Source organism: Schistocerca gregaria, chromosome 5 (genome assembly GCF_023897955.1).
Source record: "Schistocerca gregaria isolate iqSchGreg1 chromosome 5, iqSchGreg1.2, whole genome shotgun sequence".
Lineage (NCBI taxonomy): Eukaryota > Metazoa > Arthropoda > Insecta > Orthoptera > Acrididae > Schistocerca > Schistocerca gregaria.
In genome coordinates this window covers 352,785,923-352,805,093 of record NC_064924.1, presented here as the reverse complement: position 1 = coordinate 352,805,093, position 19,171 = coordinate 352,785,923, and the positions used below count along the sequence as shown (strand labels likewise).

At 36.4% G+C, this 19,171-nt stretch overlaps 1 protein-coding gene across 1 annotated transcript in view; it reads right to left on the bottom strand.

The window, feature by feature from the left end:
• LOC126273341 (dynein axonemal heavy chain 10) overlaps positions 1-19,171 on the bottom strand; it is a 1,458,287-nt gene that overhangs the window by 1,264,768 nt on the left and 174,348 nt on the right. The window contains exon 86 of the mRNA XM_049976887.1: positions 2,831-3,029. Within this exon, the coding sequence (XP_049832844.1) occupies positions 2,831-3,029 (199 nt within the window). The remainder of the gene's footprint in view (positions 1-2,830; positions 3,030-19,171) is intronic.

The following is a 19,171-nucleotide window of genomic DNA, read 5'->3' as shown; positions in this document are numbered from 1 at the left end:
GTGCAGTAGATGGGCCCTGCAAGACCAGAACAGAAAAACCGAATATTCAGAATAAATGAAAGATTCCTTCTGATTTACATATTAGTGTGTAAGATGGTGCATGTCATAGAGTCCATATATGAAATGTGAATGTGAATTGTAAATTTATATGTCAAATTAATTATTGTCAACGTCTATGTCCATGTACTATAGTCAATTTGATGTGAAATTTTATTCTTCAAGAAGACCCATTTACATATGTATGTGAAGTGCAACACGGTGACGAGTAAAACACTTGCATGTGTGAAGTGATACAAAAATAGTAAGACTTGATAATACTGAAAATAGTGGCTGAGCCATGATAAGAGTAAACGCTACAGTCCAGCAAAGTGAATATAGTGAATGCGATGAGTGTGCGATGGAGCAATCAGAGGAAATCCATATAACCACTAATTGATGTGTGAGGACTGCTGAACTACAATGCACAACAGAAGATAATGCCGAGTCCTGCAGTGTGGCCATTACCCTCAAATTCACTGGATGGAAACCTCGGCCAGGTGCGAGATGATGTATTGGTGTTCTTTGGCTTAAGAATTGGAGCTGAATCAGTCGTATCCAGTCTCCAGACTGGAGGGCATATACAACACCAACTTCATAAGCCTGGAGCAACATTATGATGGATGTGTGGGCAGTGCTGCTGTTCACGAGGTGCTTGCGTCAATGCGATGAGCTCTTTAAACAATAGGCTGCTGCTGTCCGTAAGTGCAGTGAACAATGAGGTAGCATGTGCCGAAAGGATATTTTCTCTGCACTGCCAATGAACCAAAAGCAAGCGAGAAAAACAATTTTTAAAATGCGGTGAAAGGACAATTTAAGAAACGTAAAATTTTTCCCCTGTCCATACTATACAGCTTAACAAATCTAAGAAGAAATAACAGAGACATTAGCACAACATGGAGGTGTCATTATGTTATATAAATAAATGTGAATGTATTTAGGTGTATGAATTTGTAATGGACAAAGAAATGAAGCTTTGTAGGTATCCTTGTAGTAGCATAAGGGTATTAAAACTCCATTGACTTGCACCAAGTGAACAAACTATGGGCCTCAACATAAATAATGCTACTGAATGCTGTCTCCCTAAATAAAGAAACTTATTTCCATCAGTATACCTTTTATGTTTTTGTTTTCTTTAAAGGCAAAGGTGAAGTGGAAGCCCGACGTAGAGCCTGTGCCTACTGTCATTTATTTTTGATTTTCAAATGTTAAAAAACATAAGATGTGTTTCCTGTCCCTCAGTAGGAAGAAAGAACTTGCTCTCGGATAGTGAACAGAGGTAGCCATTTTGGACAATGTGAGTAAGTGGAGAGTATGTATTTTCTATATGCATTGAACAGAAGAATATAGTATTATTTTACTAACTGAAAGATTGTATGAGTTATTATTTCAAGTTGTAATGTAATAAGAAGAACTGAAGTCCACCTGCGTACTTCAGAAAATTTACAGAGATCCGATTAACGTAACGTGGACACGGTCAAGATTTTGTAGGTGGATACGGTGATCAGACATAATATTATTAATTAGTAAGCTTATATATACCACAAGAGAAAGACTATTTCATTTGTGTGAAACTAATATAAATGGATTCTTTACCTGTTTACAGGCATAGCCCACCTTATTGTGCTTGTCCGAGTGCCGAAGAAATAATCTCATTGATTCAATATATCTAAAAAGCCACACACTTTATTTTTTATTATTATACACTTTTTTTATTATATCATAACAGTTAAGAATCATGCAGTTCCTCATTTGGTTATGTCAGTATACACTCTGTATGCAACACACAAAAATGGGTTTCAGAACACACTGTTCTCCACAAAACATGTTTACCTCTGTCACTTTTTTATTCCCCATGTACAAATTTGATAACAGCCATGTCCCATTAAAAAGTTAATGAAAATTTAATTTTCAAATTTTACTGATGTTCAAGCAGAATGTGCACACCCTTCAGACCTTATTGTTGGTGGTCCTCTCTCATTGTCTCACATTCAACCTTCAGATTTACAACTTGGTCATGCTAGTTATTTTGATGGCTGTTGTTTTTTTGTATTCATTCTGCATCTTGCTCACGCGACCAGTGCTGTGTGATCTGGTGTGTTGGGTAAATTCACAGAATGACAGGTAATGAATGTATTGAAGTGGTTCCAATGTCAACAGTAGGTCCTCTGTGACTTCCATAGAAAATTTGGTGCTTCCAGACAACGACCAAAAAACTAATGACTGAAATAAAGAATGTGAGTGGCGATATATCCAAATTATTCATATAGGTAATCTCTAAGTTATGATGCAACTATGGACAGTTCTTGCATTAACTTGCTGGTTTTAAGTGCCACTGCATTAATGGCTCCCTGTTACAGGCATGATGACTCCAGGTTATCGAATCTATAGTACTCTCACTAAACAAAATTACTATACTGTAGGGCTCAGGAGGGAAGCTGCATAGAGACCATAGTATAAGAGGCTGAAAGATGGTACCCTACAAAGAATCAAGAAACGAACTGTTAACATATGAAAACAAATGCTGAAACAGTCACAGAGGGAGTAGGACCACTAACAAAGAAATATCCAATACATATTCTGAAAAAGGAGATATATTAATGCGAAACATTAGAGTCTACTTGCAGCAAACAAAACTTTCTGGCAAAATCTTTTTCTTGATGAAAATAATACTATAATATTGGAATATAAAATAATAAAATTGGACAAACTAATACAATGGCATTTAGAAGCAGCAAACAGCACCTCAGATGGCTATTAAACATACAACTAAACTGTCTAAGTTTAGATTTACCTTGGCAAACTGGTAAAGATCTCTACAGACAGAAGCCATGTAGTCAGTTGCCTTAAAAAGTTTCTTCTTGTCAAATTCCCATCTTTGACCTTTACCAGAAAGTTCAATTTTTAGCTGCATTTCAAAATATGAACTTTTCCATTTTTCAAGCATCTCAATTGCTTCATTTATGGTAAATAAAATTTGTTTTAGGGATTGCCTGTAAAAATTAATTGTTCATTATTTTCAGCACCATGACAAGTTAACATTAATGAAAAGTTGTAGCTTATAATCTTACAACAAAAGAGGAAAGGCACCTAAAGCATTGCAAGAGAAATACAAGAATCTCAGTTCCTAAGTGCAGTACTGCACAATAATAATTGATGTAATAGCTTAACAATCACACTGACAAAAAAGAAATACAAATAAAGAGTAGTTTGATATTGTGGAAGCTGTATGTTAGTATTAAGAAAATAAATACTGGAACTTCTATGAAAAATTAATAAACAAGTTAATATAAAGTAGGGAGCAAAAGAATGTTGTGATAGTGCCAAGACATTTAACAGTGCCGCCACGACAGTACGCACAAACGGCGATAGAGGCGCTCCGCAAATCGGCTGAGTGCGGGAGCGCCACCTAGCTACGAACGGTGCCGGCGGCATGTCACGGCATGGCAGTCGAATACAAGAGACTGAGTTGTAATCATGTGATCAGCTATTGTTTCTAAGAGAGAGTGCGAATATCCACGCAATTATTGTGATTAAAGGTTATAACAAAGAAGTTCCTTCATTCATACTTGTTGATGCTATTTCAGTCTTCGAATAGACAAATAATTACCAATTAATTACTTGTAGTAAGTGAACTTAACCAAAATTCATATGCATATTTAAAACTGGCTGACAACATATAATATCATTGTGACTACTAAATGATGATTTCCAATGTATTATTTAAAACATCAGTGGATTTGATGCATACAATATAGGAGAAGTACAGCTGAGAGTGAAAAGTAAAATACAATTTCACAAAGTGCACTGTTGGCCATAACAATTGCAGCAATGCAACAATAAAAAAACAACAATGAAGTGTACTATATTCTTGGAATGCAACTGATTAGTGATTCAGTTCATCGGTAAAGGCATGATAGGATTAAGATCATCTATATTTTGTATATATGAAAGATTATGCAGCATGTTTCTTATTTAGAAATTGCCTTTGAATGTTAACTGTTTCTGGAGAGATTGTGTTGTGCCTTGTGCAAGAAAAGAAAAACATCTACAAGCATTTGTCAGAACTCAACAGCAGCAGGATGGCAGCCTATTGATACTGTGGTTTATCACTGCATGATACTGCTACTCACATTAATTGGGCTCCTACTATAGTAAGATGAATACAAAATCAATGGTTTTGTAGGAGAGCCATATTCAGCATCATGCAGGATCTTAATGGTCCCATGTGACTAGAGCTGAAGAAGATAAGACATATTGTTGCATCAGCCACGCAGGATGTACAGCTACACCACACAACTTGAGTCAGGAAATGTGTATCTTAGCAGAAAGACATCTACCAAAATGGTCAATGAGACAATGTCTAGAACACTGGTAGATGCCACCATGGCAGCCATTGTTGCAATTTCCCTGGACCCAGCAACAGAGAGAGGCATGGTGGTAGCACTACACCCAACAAAAACAATGAGCACAGGAGTGATAAAATGTCATCTCAGATGAGTCAAAGTTCTGCATGTTGTTGTTGTGGTCTTCAGTCCTGGGATTTGTTTGATGCAGCTCTCCACACTACTCTATCCTGTGAAAGCTTCTTCATCTCCCAGTACCTACTGCAGCCTACATCCTTCTGAATCTGCTTAGTGTATTCATCTCTTGGTATCCCTCTATGATTTTTACCCTCCACGCTGCCCTCCAGCTCTAAATTGGTGATCCGTTGATGCCTCAGAACATGTCCTACCAACCGATCCCTTCTTCTAGTCAAGTCAAGTTGTGCCACAAACTCCTCTTCTTGCCAATTCTATTCAATACCTCCTCATTAGTTATGTGATCTGCCCATCTAATCTTCAGCATTCTTCTGTAGCACCACATTTCGAAAGCTTGTATTCTCTTCTTGTCTAAACTATTTATCGTCCATGTTTGACTTCCATACATGGCTACACTCCATACAAATACTTTCAGAAACGACTACCTGACACTTAAATCAATACTCAATGTTAAAAAATTTCTCTTCTTCAGAAACGCTTTCCTTGCCATTGTCAGTCTACACTTTATATCCCCTCTACTTTGCCCATCATCAGTTATTTTGCTCCCCAAATAGTTCTGCCAATAGCGTCATAAAGGGAGTATCTGTATGCGGATGCTTTGAAGAGAACAAACATTGCCAGACTGCATTTGTTGTTATGATATGGGCCTAGCAGCTGGTTGTTGGTATGCAATGCCATTGGGTAGACAACACGATTATCTCTTGCTTGCATAGCTGGTAATTTAGACAGCAGGTATTACACTCTGATGTGTTAAGGACAATGATTGTGTTACATGTTTCTGTACTTGAGGACTTCATTTTGTTGTTTTTCAACTAGATAATGCAATACTGCACGTTGCTCATGCTGTCCTGGTCTACCTCAATACAGAGGTCATTAAACTGTTTCCCTACTCAGCACATTCTCCAGGTCTATTGCCCACTGAAAACATGTGTCATGGGTTGTTGAGAGCCTGGCATACCAACACTTCCCAGTCACTACAACTATTGAATTCTGGCACAGAGTGGAATAGAATGAAAGACGTACCTATATCTCTGATCCAAGATGCTCAGTTTGACTCCGTGTTCAGATTAGAGTCATTGTTACTGCAAGAGCGGGCAGTAATGTGTATCGTATTTCACACATTGGATACTCCCTAGTCACCTAAAAATTTAATAATGTGTTCTTCCTGCAACACTGTTTACACAAAATAAATTTTTCATTGTTTTCTATCCTTTATGGTGTTGCAATTTTAACAGCCAATAGTGTATATATCCTGATTGATCGTTGAGTTCGAACTTCATATTTCTTATTCCATCACAGTTTTCCCCCAGATCCTTAACTCAGATATTTCAAGTTCTGATTTATTCTTTGTAGTAAATATGTCCCCCAGATCCTTAACTCAGATATTTCAAGTTCTGATTTGTTCTTTGTAGTAAATATGTCCATGTACAGATAAACAATTGATTGCAATTTCAGGAAAAAAAGTAAGATTTACTCAAGAAAAAGAGCTTCAAAAATTGAGGAAGTCAATAAACCGTTTCTCCACCTCTGGCCTTTATGCAGGCTATTATCTGCCTTGAAACTGATTCACAGGGTTGTTGGAAGGCCTCCTAAGGAATACTGTGCCTAATTCTGTCCTCCTGACATGTCAGATCCACAAAATTCTAAGCTGGGTAAAGGGCTCTGCCCATAATGCTCCAAACTTTCTCAACTGGAGACATTCAGCAACCTTGCTGGCCAAGTCAGCATTTGGGAAGCATGAAGACAAGCAGTAGAAACTCTCATTGTGTGCAGGCAGGCATTGTCTTGCAGAAATATAAGTCCAGTATGGCTTGCCAATGAGGGAAATAAAACGAGGCATAGAATATTGTTGATGTACTGCTGTGCTGTAAAGGTGCCAAGGATGACAACCAAAAGCTTCCAGCTATGAAATGAAATGGCACCGCAGTCCATCACTGCTGGATGCCAGTCTGTAAAGTGGGCAACAGTCAGGTTGGTATCCCACTGCTGCCCAGGACGTGTTCCAGACATGTCCTAGCTGGAGAATCAGGGCTTAACTCGAAGTGGGACTCATCACTGAAGACAATTTTACTCCAGTCAATATGTAAGCGTATTGTCACATTGCTGACTTAGTTGTGGAGTATCTTTGCAGGCAGCCATGTCTGTAGTTGAGTCGAGTGCGGGACACGGTACTGTTATGTTGTGTAGTGTGTAGCTCTGCATGTGAGAGGCCTTTTCTAGTATTCAGGTTGAAGTGTTGCTACACATGCTGTTACATTGAAGTGATGAAATATGGAAGTGATTCAGAGGAAAGTGCATCAAGAAGTAATGAAAAAATGAGCAGTGCTGTCAATTATGTATTTATGATTCCTCTCGTTGCATATCACACAGCATCGATCATCTGCACCTTGTTCGCTCTCCCAGAATGAACCAATCTGAATCAGTAAAAATTTGTTACCATAAAAGAGTGCAGTCAAGTGTCAGTGTCTTCTAGCGAGTGTGAGGACGTTCATTCGATCATCGCTTTTCCGCATATTCAACAATCAGCCGCATTGCGACGGTTACGCACATGCTTGTACAAGTGAGAACTGAGAACTGAAAAATTACCTTACGAACAGTGTTATATCATTACTAGTGACAAGCAGGACTATTATCAGATATCTGTATGTGTGACGAGCGGAAGAACTTTTGTTCGATCATTCGGCTTCCGCATCATCAACAATCACCCGCGTCGTGTCGGTTACGTGTAAGCTCGTCCGAATGATCTTTTTAGACTCTTAATCATCAAGATTGTTAATTGGGATAAACATTCATGATTTAGAGTGTAAACAGTGCAACCTGTGATTTCGTATTGTTGAGTGGCTCCCCTTACTTGCTTGCACATTTTGATAGATGATTTCAGGCAAGCCAGCAGCAGTGAGGAGCAGAACAGTACGACCGCCGCGGGATTACCAGGTATATGGTGTGGACAGAGCACACAGTCAAGAAAAGAAACAGTCATGAAACAAGAAGTCAGTTTAAAAGGACCCCACCAATTCGTACTCCAGGGCATGTTACAAGTAAGGTTCCTGGCTGATACAAATCAATGTCTGAGTACAACGGTGATTCATAAGATCCATGTATTCTCAATATAATCCTGCTCTTATTTTACAACAAATTATTTTTCAGTTAGTTAAATTTCGTTCAATTACACTAATTTTTTCTAACCACAGTTAAATTTCATTCATTTACCTCAATTCTTTTTCATTTTACTTTTACAGAGTGTATACATGGACAAGAAAAATAAATAAATAAAAAAATCCCGGATTTTTCCTGGTTCTCCCGGTTAAAATTACACTTTTTCCCGGGTGAAAATACACTTTTTCCATGTGACAGTACACTTTTCCTCAGTACTGTAAAACTTATCAATCCCTTGAATCGTTATGGTTTTATACACTGGCATAGAACTTCCCGGACATTTAGGGAGGGGGGGGGGGGGGGGGAGGCATTTCTGAAAGATCTTTGATGTGCAGTAACTGTACTCTTCAGATTTTCGTATTAAAAAAGTGTAAATTTAAATTCTACTAAACGCCACATGTTACTTTTGGAAGAATTTAAATCATGATTGCAATGCCTTTTGTAGCCAGTCATAGCTCGTCACGTGACCTCACCAGCCAATGACAGCAGATATTCCACCGTAAGACACGTTATGCAGTCAGCCAACAGTAATATCACTGTTTAGTAGCGCGTACACACAAATAGGAAAAGTTAATGATTTAAATCAATATACCCAGCATTACTGCAAGAAAAGCAAAGCTTTCACATATGATATTGGTCTTGAAGATTAATAAGCTACAAGAGAAGTTAAGCTTTCACATATAATGTTGATATTTTGGTGCGTGTTACACTTTAAGATACATCACATAAATGTGTCAGTAAAATTTTTAATAAAGACATAAATGTCTGATCTTCTGAGCTCAAAATTTTTCTAAATATACGTCCTCAAAGACTTGATTTTTAAATGAGAGTCAACCGCTCTGTGATTGAAGAAATTCGTCATACATTCTCGCACATAGTTCATCCTGCATAAAAGGAACTTTACTTTGAAGGTAATGCTTTTCAAACAACCATTCACAATATTTTCCTGCGACTTGTTAGAAATAGATTCATTTCAGTAGTTGCAAGAGAGCACCAGAACAGGCGTCACCGCACTAATGCAGGTACGATGATACATAAGCCCGTATGTTCGCAGGTGTAAAGCATAAAAAGATATTGCATTATGTCATAAAAGAAACAAGGATACTCCAGAGTATTGGAATTTTGTGAACCATACTAAAATGCATAATTCAGCTTAAAGAGCACATTCGTATGTCCAGATTCAGATGTAAATTTTCTTGAGTACCGGTACTGTATTATCTCATGTTTGGTTCTTTATTAAGGCATAATGCAATATATGTTAGAAGAAGAAAACATGCACTTTTGAAATGCAGTGAACAGTTGAAACTGGCCAACAGTGTGGAATTAAATTTTCAAATATATTGACATACACTATGCACGCATTCAAAAATCAACTTATGATTCATTCAGAAATAAACTTAGAATATGTTCAAAAATGTTAAAAAAAACAACAGGGATGCTTTTCAAAATCATATGAATAATTGACAGACTAATGTGCGCTGGATACTAGGCGCTTTGTGAAGCAAGGTATTTTTCCTCAAGAATATGAAATTGGCAGCCCCCCCTCCTCTTCTCTGAAATTGCCGCCCTGGGTAGATACCCTGCCCTGTTCGCCCCCACTGAATCTGGCAGCTTGCACGTGCCAGTAAAATTTTTCTGGGTAGCATCTTGCTGCTTGCTGCTGCTGCTTATACAGCTAACATCCAAACTTCTATAGCCAAAACCAGAACAAGGTACTACACATCCGCGACTCAACTGAGTTTGGAAATAATACTGAGGAACTGAAAATAGAGCTTGGGGTAAAATAAGTAAAGTAAGTGACAAATCTGACCAGCCAGAAGCCAGATTTACAGGTATTGAGCGTAAATTTGAAAGTAATATTAAATTAGTAGAGAGAGTTAGTTAAAAGGTTACACAGGTAGGAGGACGATTAATTGACAAAACTGAGCTGAACAAAGTCATCTTACAGGGCAGGTTCAGGTAAAAGAACAGAAATGTAAATTATATGAAAAAGAAACAGATGCAGAGTTCATGTCAGTTAATGTAGAGATTAGTGAGTGTAACATAGGGATTAGAAATAACAGTGAGAAATTAGAAGGGGAAGTAAATATTTTAACATAAATAAGAAGTAGTGCAGTAGCTGGACAAAGAAGTTTGCAATGTGGCAAGGATTCAATACTAAACCATTTAGTGGTGTGGACAGATATCATACAGTGGATTTTCTGGCTCTATGAAAGGATATTTTTGTATGTGGCATAATTGAGATAGCTTAAGTTAAATTTATAAAATGGCAATTAAAAGGAGCAGCTCAAACCTGGGGTAATGAACATGCTGAATAATTGGTAGATTTGAAGTCTTTTTGAGAGCGTGGTTCACACTACTGGGAATGGACATAGGAGGGAAGTGGCTATTATGGCGCTTAATACATGGATTAATGTGGATTGACCACAAGGTTTGTTGATTTAGATTTCAACTTTGAAGAGAAGGCTGTCTGATTCTTTGTAGTGGGAGATAAGTCATAATCTGACTGATTCCATGGAAGCATTTCTTAATTTTATTAAAAAAATGGATAGGGCATACTGCTATTAACCAAGGCATACAGAACACAGAGAAAATGGTAGAAATCAGGACGGGGAAATTATGATAACCATTTTAGGGAAACAATGGTGGCAGATGGAGGCATGAGCGAAATGGACATAGTAATCAAGACAGGGATTGGAAGAATAGACAGAAGGAGGGAATACAAATATTGGGATAAGAATGGATCATTTTAAGCAAAGAAGGGATAATGACAGGTAAGGAGTAAAACAGGAGGGAGGAAATAGAAACTATGGGGGAAGGAGAGGGGTAGACAGGTAGACAGAAGAACCGTGTGATCCAAATTTTCCAGGTAGGCAATCAGGAAACTAGCTGTGACCTCAATTCAGATCCACAGGTATTGTAGTGATTCGAGAATTTCTGCATAAATTGTAGAACCACTTGGCCTTCTACCATCTCAAATACATGATATTTTAGATATGAGTGAGAGAGAGAGCAGAATCCTACCTACTGACCATCACATGTCTGTGTGTGCAGATTTAAGTTCAGTCGCAGGAAGAATGTAGATGCAGCAGTCAAACGGCACCGACAAGTACCTGTCGGGCAGTCCATGGATGTTTAGTGAGTGACCATGGAGTATTTATGAAACTCTGTGATAATAGTGTCAGTGGCTACTGTTGGTGAAAAAAGAATTCTTAAAAAACTCTTATTCCAGCCTTGCTAGAAGCAAGATATAATTCATGAATCCTGTGATATAGAGTTATAGTTACTAAGCCAACTCTTTTGTGGATGTAATTAGATTTGTTTCTGACATGAGGCGATATGAGTGACTTACAAGAAGTCAGATGTTTTTGTGGGATGGGAGAAGTTTCTTCCGTATGAAGTTTTAATATATTGTTAGCTGATAAGAAGTAACCTACACTAGATCGCGTGTTTCACAAGTAGAGGGAGAATTTTAAATATTCCTGTACCTAGCATCACTCTTTGGAGAAGAAGTTTAAAGAGATTCCAGAAGCCAGCGAAGAATATCAGCTGCAGACAACAAGTAAGTCATCTCGTAACAGAGGTGGAAGTTAGTATACCAACTTCACACCTAAATCGTCGTCCAAAGTGTTAGAGTATGCTAGGGACACTGCAATGAATAGACCAAATATGATTACAATGGGCATAACAATGAATTAGAAAAGTATGTAAGAAAATTGTTATATGTAATATGGATACAATTTTGGCTAATGTACAAATGTGGGTTATGTGAGAAGTTTGTTCTGTATGAAATTTTAATATATGATTAGTTGATGAAAAGTAACCTTTGAGTATCTACTTATTTCACATGTAGAGGGAGAATTTTAAATATTCGTGTACCTAAATCCACTCTTCAGAGAAAAAGTTTAAAGAGATTCCAGAAGCCAGCGAAGAAGATTGGCTGTGGACAACAAGTAAGTCATCTCATAAAAGGAGTGGAAGTTAGTATATATACTTCCCACTTAAATCGCTGTCCAACACGTTAGAGTAGGCTAGGGACACTCCAATAAATAGAACCAAACAAGATTACAATGGGCTGAACAATGAATTTAGAAAAGAATGTAAGGAAATGGCTATATGTAATGTGGGTACAATGTTGGGTAGTGTACAAATGTGGGGAAATTATCCTGATTATGTTAGAAGGAATAAGGGAGAAAGAGGAAAGAGAAATGATACTACTGATATCACTGAGTACAACAGTGAGACTGGGGAGATGACTGACGGGAATGAGATGGGTGAATTAGAGAATCATACAAATAATAGGAAGGTGGCTTCAATGAAAGAGTCTGTGGTTCTGACAGAGATGGAAAGAAATGTTAATATGGAATGGAGAGGCAAATTAATTAATAATGAAACTGATTGTGAGGAGATGTAGATGCAGAGGTGAACAATGAGAGTAAGTATTCAAATACTATATGTGAACGTGTTCAGAATGATGCATGTGGATGATACTGATGCTCTGACAATGAGGTTGAGGGTTGTGATATATTTATTAATAATTTTCATGTACCAACAGCTGCTAATTCAAATGGTGGTAATGAAAAAATGGTGAATCAAGTAAGAGTGAGTTGCAATAATGGCAATCTACTTTAATGCAATTTTCTGGTCTAACTCACTCTTTTCTCACAAAAGGTGAACAAAAGAAAATAAATTTTAATATTATTTTACAAAAGGCGACTGTAAGAAAATAAAATGAATTTTGGTGAATGTAAGAAATTTTTATAATTTGTGATGACTGAATGGTATTGCATTTGTTTTATTTTCCAGAACATATCGTATTTCATTGTGAAGACTCAACATTTTCTTGTTGATTGCAACTGTGTGTATTTCATGTCTTTCACTCTGAATCATATCAATTAATCTGTACTGTTCTTTGTTGATAAACAATCTTTATAATCTTCTAAGCTTATTCTATTTTGACAATACATTTCTTAACTAGTTTAGACTTTGTCTCTATTTTATCACCAACTTACGCATACAATTTTGGTCTCAGACCACAAAATACTTCAATTATTTTTCCATTGCATTTATCTTTCATTGTTAACTTGTGGAATAAAATTACTTTCAAGATAATAACTAGTATCAAATTTATCAATTGTGGTTTCCTTGTCTTCATAGAAATCTTCAGTTTTTATATTGTAGATATAACTCTTCATATTTTGATGACAACCTAATAATTTCTCCATAATTTGTTTTCATAATTCTGTACTGAAAATTATACACCACTTCTTTGGATAAATCAAATATAGTCATTTTCGTATAGATTGGTTTATTAAATGTGATTTTTGTCTTAATCATACAAATCACAGCATTAAATATAGTTCATGCTTAAAAAGTTTGGCTTTGCTATCAAATTATCGCATCTTTTTCTTCTCACACTAATTTTTATATCAACTCTATTTTGAATTTTTTCCGTAGTATTGCCAAAAACTGAATTATTCATAAGTTTATAGAAATCTTTTTCAAAATCATTTTTGGCTTAACTTCTCATTTCTGTATTTAAATCTATACACTTCTTAAACCAATCTGATTGTTTAAATTTTAAGACTAGGTATTTATGTTAATTCCATTCCTAATGATAAATAGTGTTTAAAATTTCTGTAATGAACTACATATTTATTTTGTTTCCCAAGATACGGTAGTGAAAAATTTGTTTTCTTTATTTAGTCCAGGCACAATTTTATTTTCAGGACAGAGTGGTAAATCATTGTGTAAATCATGTAATTCTTTTAGATACTCTAAATCTACTTCAAAATATATCCAATTTTAGCAGTATCTGAAAGTTCCCTAATTTTTATACTACCATATGGTAAATACTGACTCATACCATACCCATATAAATTATTTGCATCTACAGGGTGTTACAAAAAGGTATGGGCAAACTTTCAGGAAACATTCCTCACACACAAATAAAGAAAAGGTGTTATGTGGACATGTGTCTGGAAACGCTTAATTTCCACATTAGAGCTCATTTTAGTTTCGTCCGTATGTACTGTACTTCCTCGATTCACCACCAGTTGGCCCAATTGAGGGAAGGTAATGTTGACTTCAGTGCTTGTGTTGATATGCGACTCATTGCTCTACAGTATTAGCATCAAGCACATCCGTACGTAGCATCAACAGGTTAGTGTTCATCACGAACGTGGTTTTGCAGTCAGTGCAATGTTTACAAATGTGGAGTTGGCAGACGTCCTTTGATGTATGGATTAGCACTGCGCAATAGCCGTGGTGCGGTATGTTTGTATCGAGACAGATTTCCAGAACAAAGGTGTCCCGACAGGAAGATGTCTTAGGGAGCACGGAACATTCCAGCCTATGTCTCACGACTGGGGAAGACCTAGAACGACAAGGACACCTGCAATGGACGTGGCAATTCTTCGTGCAGTTGACAATAACCCTAATATCAACGTCAGAGAAGTTGCTCCTGTACTATGCAACGTTGACCATGTTACTGTATGGAGAGTGCTACGGGAAAACCAGTTGTTTCCGTTCCATGTACAGCGTGTGCAGGCACTATCAGCAGCTGATTGGCCTCCACGGGTACACTTCTGTGAATGATTCATCCAACAATGTGTCAATCCTCATTTCAGTACAAATGTTCTCTTTACGGATGAGGCTTCATTCCAACGTGATCAAATTGTAAATTTTCACAATCAATTCGTGTGGGCTGACGAGAATCCGCACGCAATTGTGCAATCACGTCATCAACACAGATTTTCTGTGAACGTTTGGGCAGGCATTGTTGGTGATGTCTTGATTGGGCCCCATGTTCTTCCACCTACGCTCAATGGAGCGCATTGTCATGATTTCATACGGGATACTCTACCTGTGCTACTAGAACATGTGCCTTTACAAGTACGACACAACATGTGGTTCATGCACGATGGAGCTCCTGCACATTTCAGTCGAAGTGCTCGTGTGCTTCTCAACAGCAGATTCAGTGACCGATGGATTGATAGAGGCGGACCAATTCCATGGTCTCCATGCTCTCCTGACCTCAACCCTCTTGACTTTCATTTATGGGGCATTTGAAAGCTCTTGTCTACGCAACCCTGGAACCAAATGTAGAGACTCTTCGTGCTCATTTTGTGGATGGCTGTGACACAATACGCCATTCTCCAGGGCTGCATCAGCGCATCAGGGATTCCACGTGACGGAGGGTGGATGCATGTATCCTCGCTAATTTTGAACATTTCCTGTGACTCAGTGTTTGAAGTCATGCTGGTACGTTCTGTTGCTGTGTGTTTCCATTCCATGATTAATGTGATTTGAAGAGAAGTAATAAAATGAGGTCTAACATGGAATGTAAGCGTTTCCGGACACATATCCACATAACGTATTTTCTGTCTTTGTGTTTAACACACACTAAAAAACTTGATCTTTTTAATGCGAAAATCCTTTAAATATTTATTATTTGTTTTAACGTATCTTTTACAACACTGTGATATTCCTCCTCCCATTTCCTTTTTCAAGAAATAAAATCATATCAAAATTACATAATAAACCTAATTTAAATATTTGTTATTTTCAACATTGCATTCCATGACAATCCTGGTGCAGTAAGATGGATCTATATCATACGCTTTTACACAAGTTTATCTAAAATTTTCATACACATCAGAAATAACAATACATCAGTTTCAAGATATACATCATGATGCTCACCTAAATTTCTAATATTAAATTTTTTGTACGTTTATAATTCTCATGACTTATTTCACAGTCATTCAGTTTATTGTAAAATTTTTACTTCGGTGGTAATTGTGTCTCTTCAAATTTTTTCCAAGTCTACATGTAATCATACGTATGTACACCTTTTCGGATCACAAAATTAAATAGCTCCTCTGGGAAAAATTTGCTAATGTTTTTCATTTGATCTATCTTCAAATTTGATGAAAGTTTACCAAGTGAAGCAGCCACAAATTTAAATGCATCAATAAATCTCAGTTTTAAACTTTCTGTCCTCTTACGAAAACTAATATATCTATCTTCATTGTTTGGTATTAAATCTACTTCTTTTTCATCATAACCAAGTTCTTTCACAAAGATGTGAACCATATCCTGATAAATTATGTAAATAAATTGGTGCAAAACTAGCATGTTTAACTGTATATTACATTTATTTATAATGGATTTATAAATTTTCCAGTTATATGATGATGATGACGAACCTTATTATTTTTTGCTAAATAATAATGGTCACACAATGTACATTTTTTTCGATCTTGCAGATCTTGATTGTTCTTCAGTAGTTAATGGTCTCATTTCTTCAACTTCAGAATAAATTCTTCTAAATTCTTCAACCTCTTTTTTTATGCATTTAGTGAATTTTTTATGACCATTTGGTCCCCTATAAAGAACAGGATCTTTGTAACGTCCATTTACGTATTTAAATAGACTTGATTAATGTTTTGACATTTCATTCTACATTAATTTTCTGCATTCAGTTCACATTTATCCATCTTCAATAGTAAACTCTCAAAACCAGCATAAATGACTGGAACTTTCTGTGTATGACGTTAATTTTTAAAACTTACATAGGAACCTTTCTCTGAAATTTCCGTTTTTAATACCTTGTTAACTAAACAGCTTGATGTGAGATTACATAATTTTTCTTTGCTAGTGAAATGGAGTAGACATAAATCACAAATAAATTTTACTTCATGTTTATTTATTTGCCTCTAAAGCAGCATCGATGAATTTTTTAAATAACAATAGTGTAAATTATTCTCTTTCTTAAAATAAAGGAGATCTACATGTTTCTATTTCTTAGTTTTCGTAATTTTTTATGGATATGCTTGATATTTTTCATCAAATTAATGAACAATGATAAATGCACCAATTTTAATTTCAATTTTTAGAATATGATCAACCACTGCTTGAAATTCAGAATTTTCCTGATCAGGATCAAGACCAACATTCTTATATTTTGTAACTCTTTTTATGAACAGGATATAATGCCAATTTTATAACCCACAGAAAACATTTTTGATCACTACTTTTCATATTAATACATGCTTTTTTATTTTTTATTATATCTTGTAATTTGATGTAAGATGGTTCTCTCAACAGAACATATCTGCTAATTCCCAGTTCCAAACCAATTATTCTATTTCATATCCATCCTGATCCATGCACCCATTCTTCATAAAATATTTAGTTTAACAATGTTGAAATCTTTAGTTATCTCTTTCATTTGTGACCCTAGAGTTTTCTGTCTAGAACAACAATTCCATAATATTTCTATTGTCTACTTTGGTAATCACAAAATTTTTTTGAAGTTATTTTAAATCCATGATGTATTCTTAGATTATCTACTACAATTTTCATAATTTTCAGTTTTACCGCAATTAAGAAATGATAAGGTTCAATTGAGTTCATATTTTTTCAAAATATAATGTTTGTTATCTGTTTCCAACTGCAGTATGTAGATAATCTCTAACTGGTTTTCTGTCTCTTGGTGTGTCAAATAATTTATTTTAAAAAGGAAATAATAATTTCTTTATTAGTTATAGTTTTCTGTTTCACAGACACATCAGTAGAAAAGGAAAATATTTTTTTGAATGGTTTATCTTCAGTAGTTCTACAATTTTGTGTCTCCAACATGTCATTAGAAAATGGAAATATTTTTTTCAATGCTTCGTCTTCTTTACTTTTGAAAACATCATCATTTTTAATTTTGCAGTAAGGTAATTGTTTAAAAGAGTTCCTACTCATGAATTTAAATCTGTGATGTAGCGTCTTTTAATAAATCTAATTAGCTTTGCTATATTTAATTTACTACATCTTCTTAAACTATTTCGTTTACAATAATCACAAAGTTGAACAACTGTGAATTGCTCCATTTGGCCTTACTAATTATACATTATAAAATTTATTAGATTTGTAAAAATTAATTGTTTAAAAATGTTCAGTGAGAAGCCTTATCTGATACATATGAGAAGGATTTTTTAAAGTAATATAAATTTTTTATCTCTTCAGAACCTTAACATTTCTTTTTTGCTGTATCAGTTGCTTGTTCTTCTTCATTGTTCATCGATAATAATATTTTTGAATGATAATTGAGTGAAACCCTCACCTGCCGACAGGTGTTGTTGATATACCTCAAAGGGGATAGCTGAAAATGTCTGCCCTGACCGGGACTTGAACACAGGGCCTCCTGCTTACATGGTTGATGCCTTATCCATCTGACCCATTGAGGACACAGATGAATAGCATGACTGCAGGGACTTATCCCTTCCACGTTTCCCGTGAGACCCACATTCCCAACTGACCACAAACTACGTATGTAATGTACCAAACAGGTATTTGTCCATCTACTCACTACTCGCTCACACTAAGGTGATGATTCCCGTAAGAGTTCGTCGGGCAACCTGTGTACATTCACACAGACGAAGGTCAATGGCTGGGTAGCCATATATATATATATATATGAAGAATATGAAGATAGTAACTGTTCTCGAAAGAACAGATACCATTGATGACCGTGCAGGTGTTCTAGAATAAAAGATAATTGATTGAAACCCTCAGCTGCTGACAGGAGTTGTTGATATACCTTGATGGGGCCAGCTGAAAAAGTGTGCCCCGAGTGGGACTCAAACATGGGATTTCCTGCTTACATGGCAGATGATCTATCCATCTGAGCCACTGAAGACACATATGAATAGCATTACTGCAGGGACTTATCTCTTGCATGCTTCCCATGAGACCCACATTCCCAACTGTCCACAATCTACATATGTAATGAACCTAATAAGTATTTGTCCATCCACTCATTACTTACTCGCGCACACTGAGGTGACGATTCCTGTAAGAGTTCGAACAGATGAAGGTCTCTCTCCATATATATACAAAGATGATGTGACTTACCAAACAAAAGCACTGGCTAGTCAATAGACACACAAACAAACACAAACATACACACAAAATTCAAGCTTTCGCAACCAACGGTTGCTTCTTCAGGAAGGAGGGAAGGAGAGGGAAAGACAAAAGGATGTGGGTTTTAAGGGAGAGGGTAAGGAGTCATTCCAATCCCGGGAGCAGAAAGACTTACCTTAGGGGGAAAAAAGGACAAGTATACACTTGCACACACATGCGTATCCATCCGCACATACACAGACACAAGCAGACATTTGTAAAGGCAAAGAGTTTGGGCAGGTCAAAATATTACATCTGGAGTGTCGCACTATGTGGTGCGGAGACCTGGACATTGAGGAAGGAACATGAAAGAAGATTGGAGGCATTACAGACGTGGATAAGGAGAAGAATGGATAAAGTGAAATGGGAAGACCAAGTAAGGAATGAAGAAGTATTAAGAAGAGTTGGAGAGAAAGAAACTTGCTCAAAGTCATCAGAGAGAGAAAACGGAACTGGATTTGACATTGTTTGAGGAGATAGTG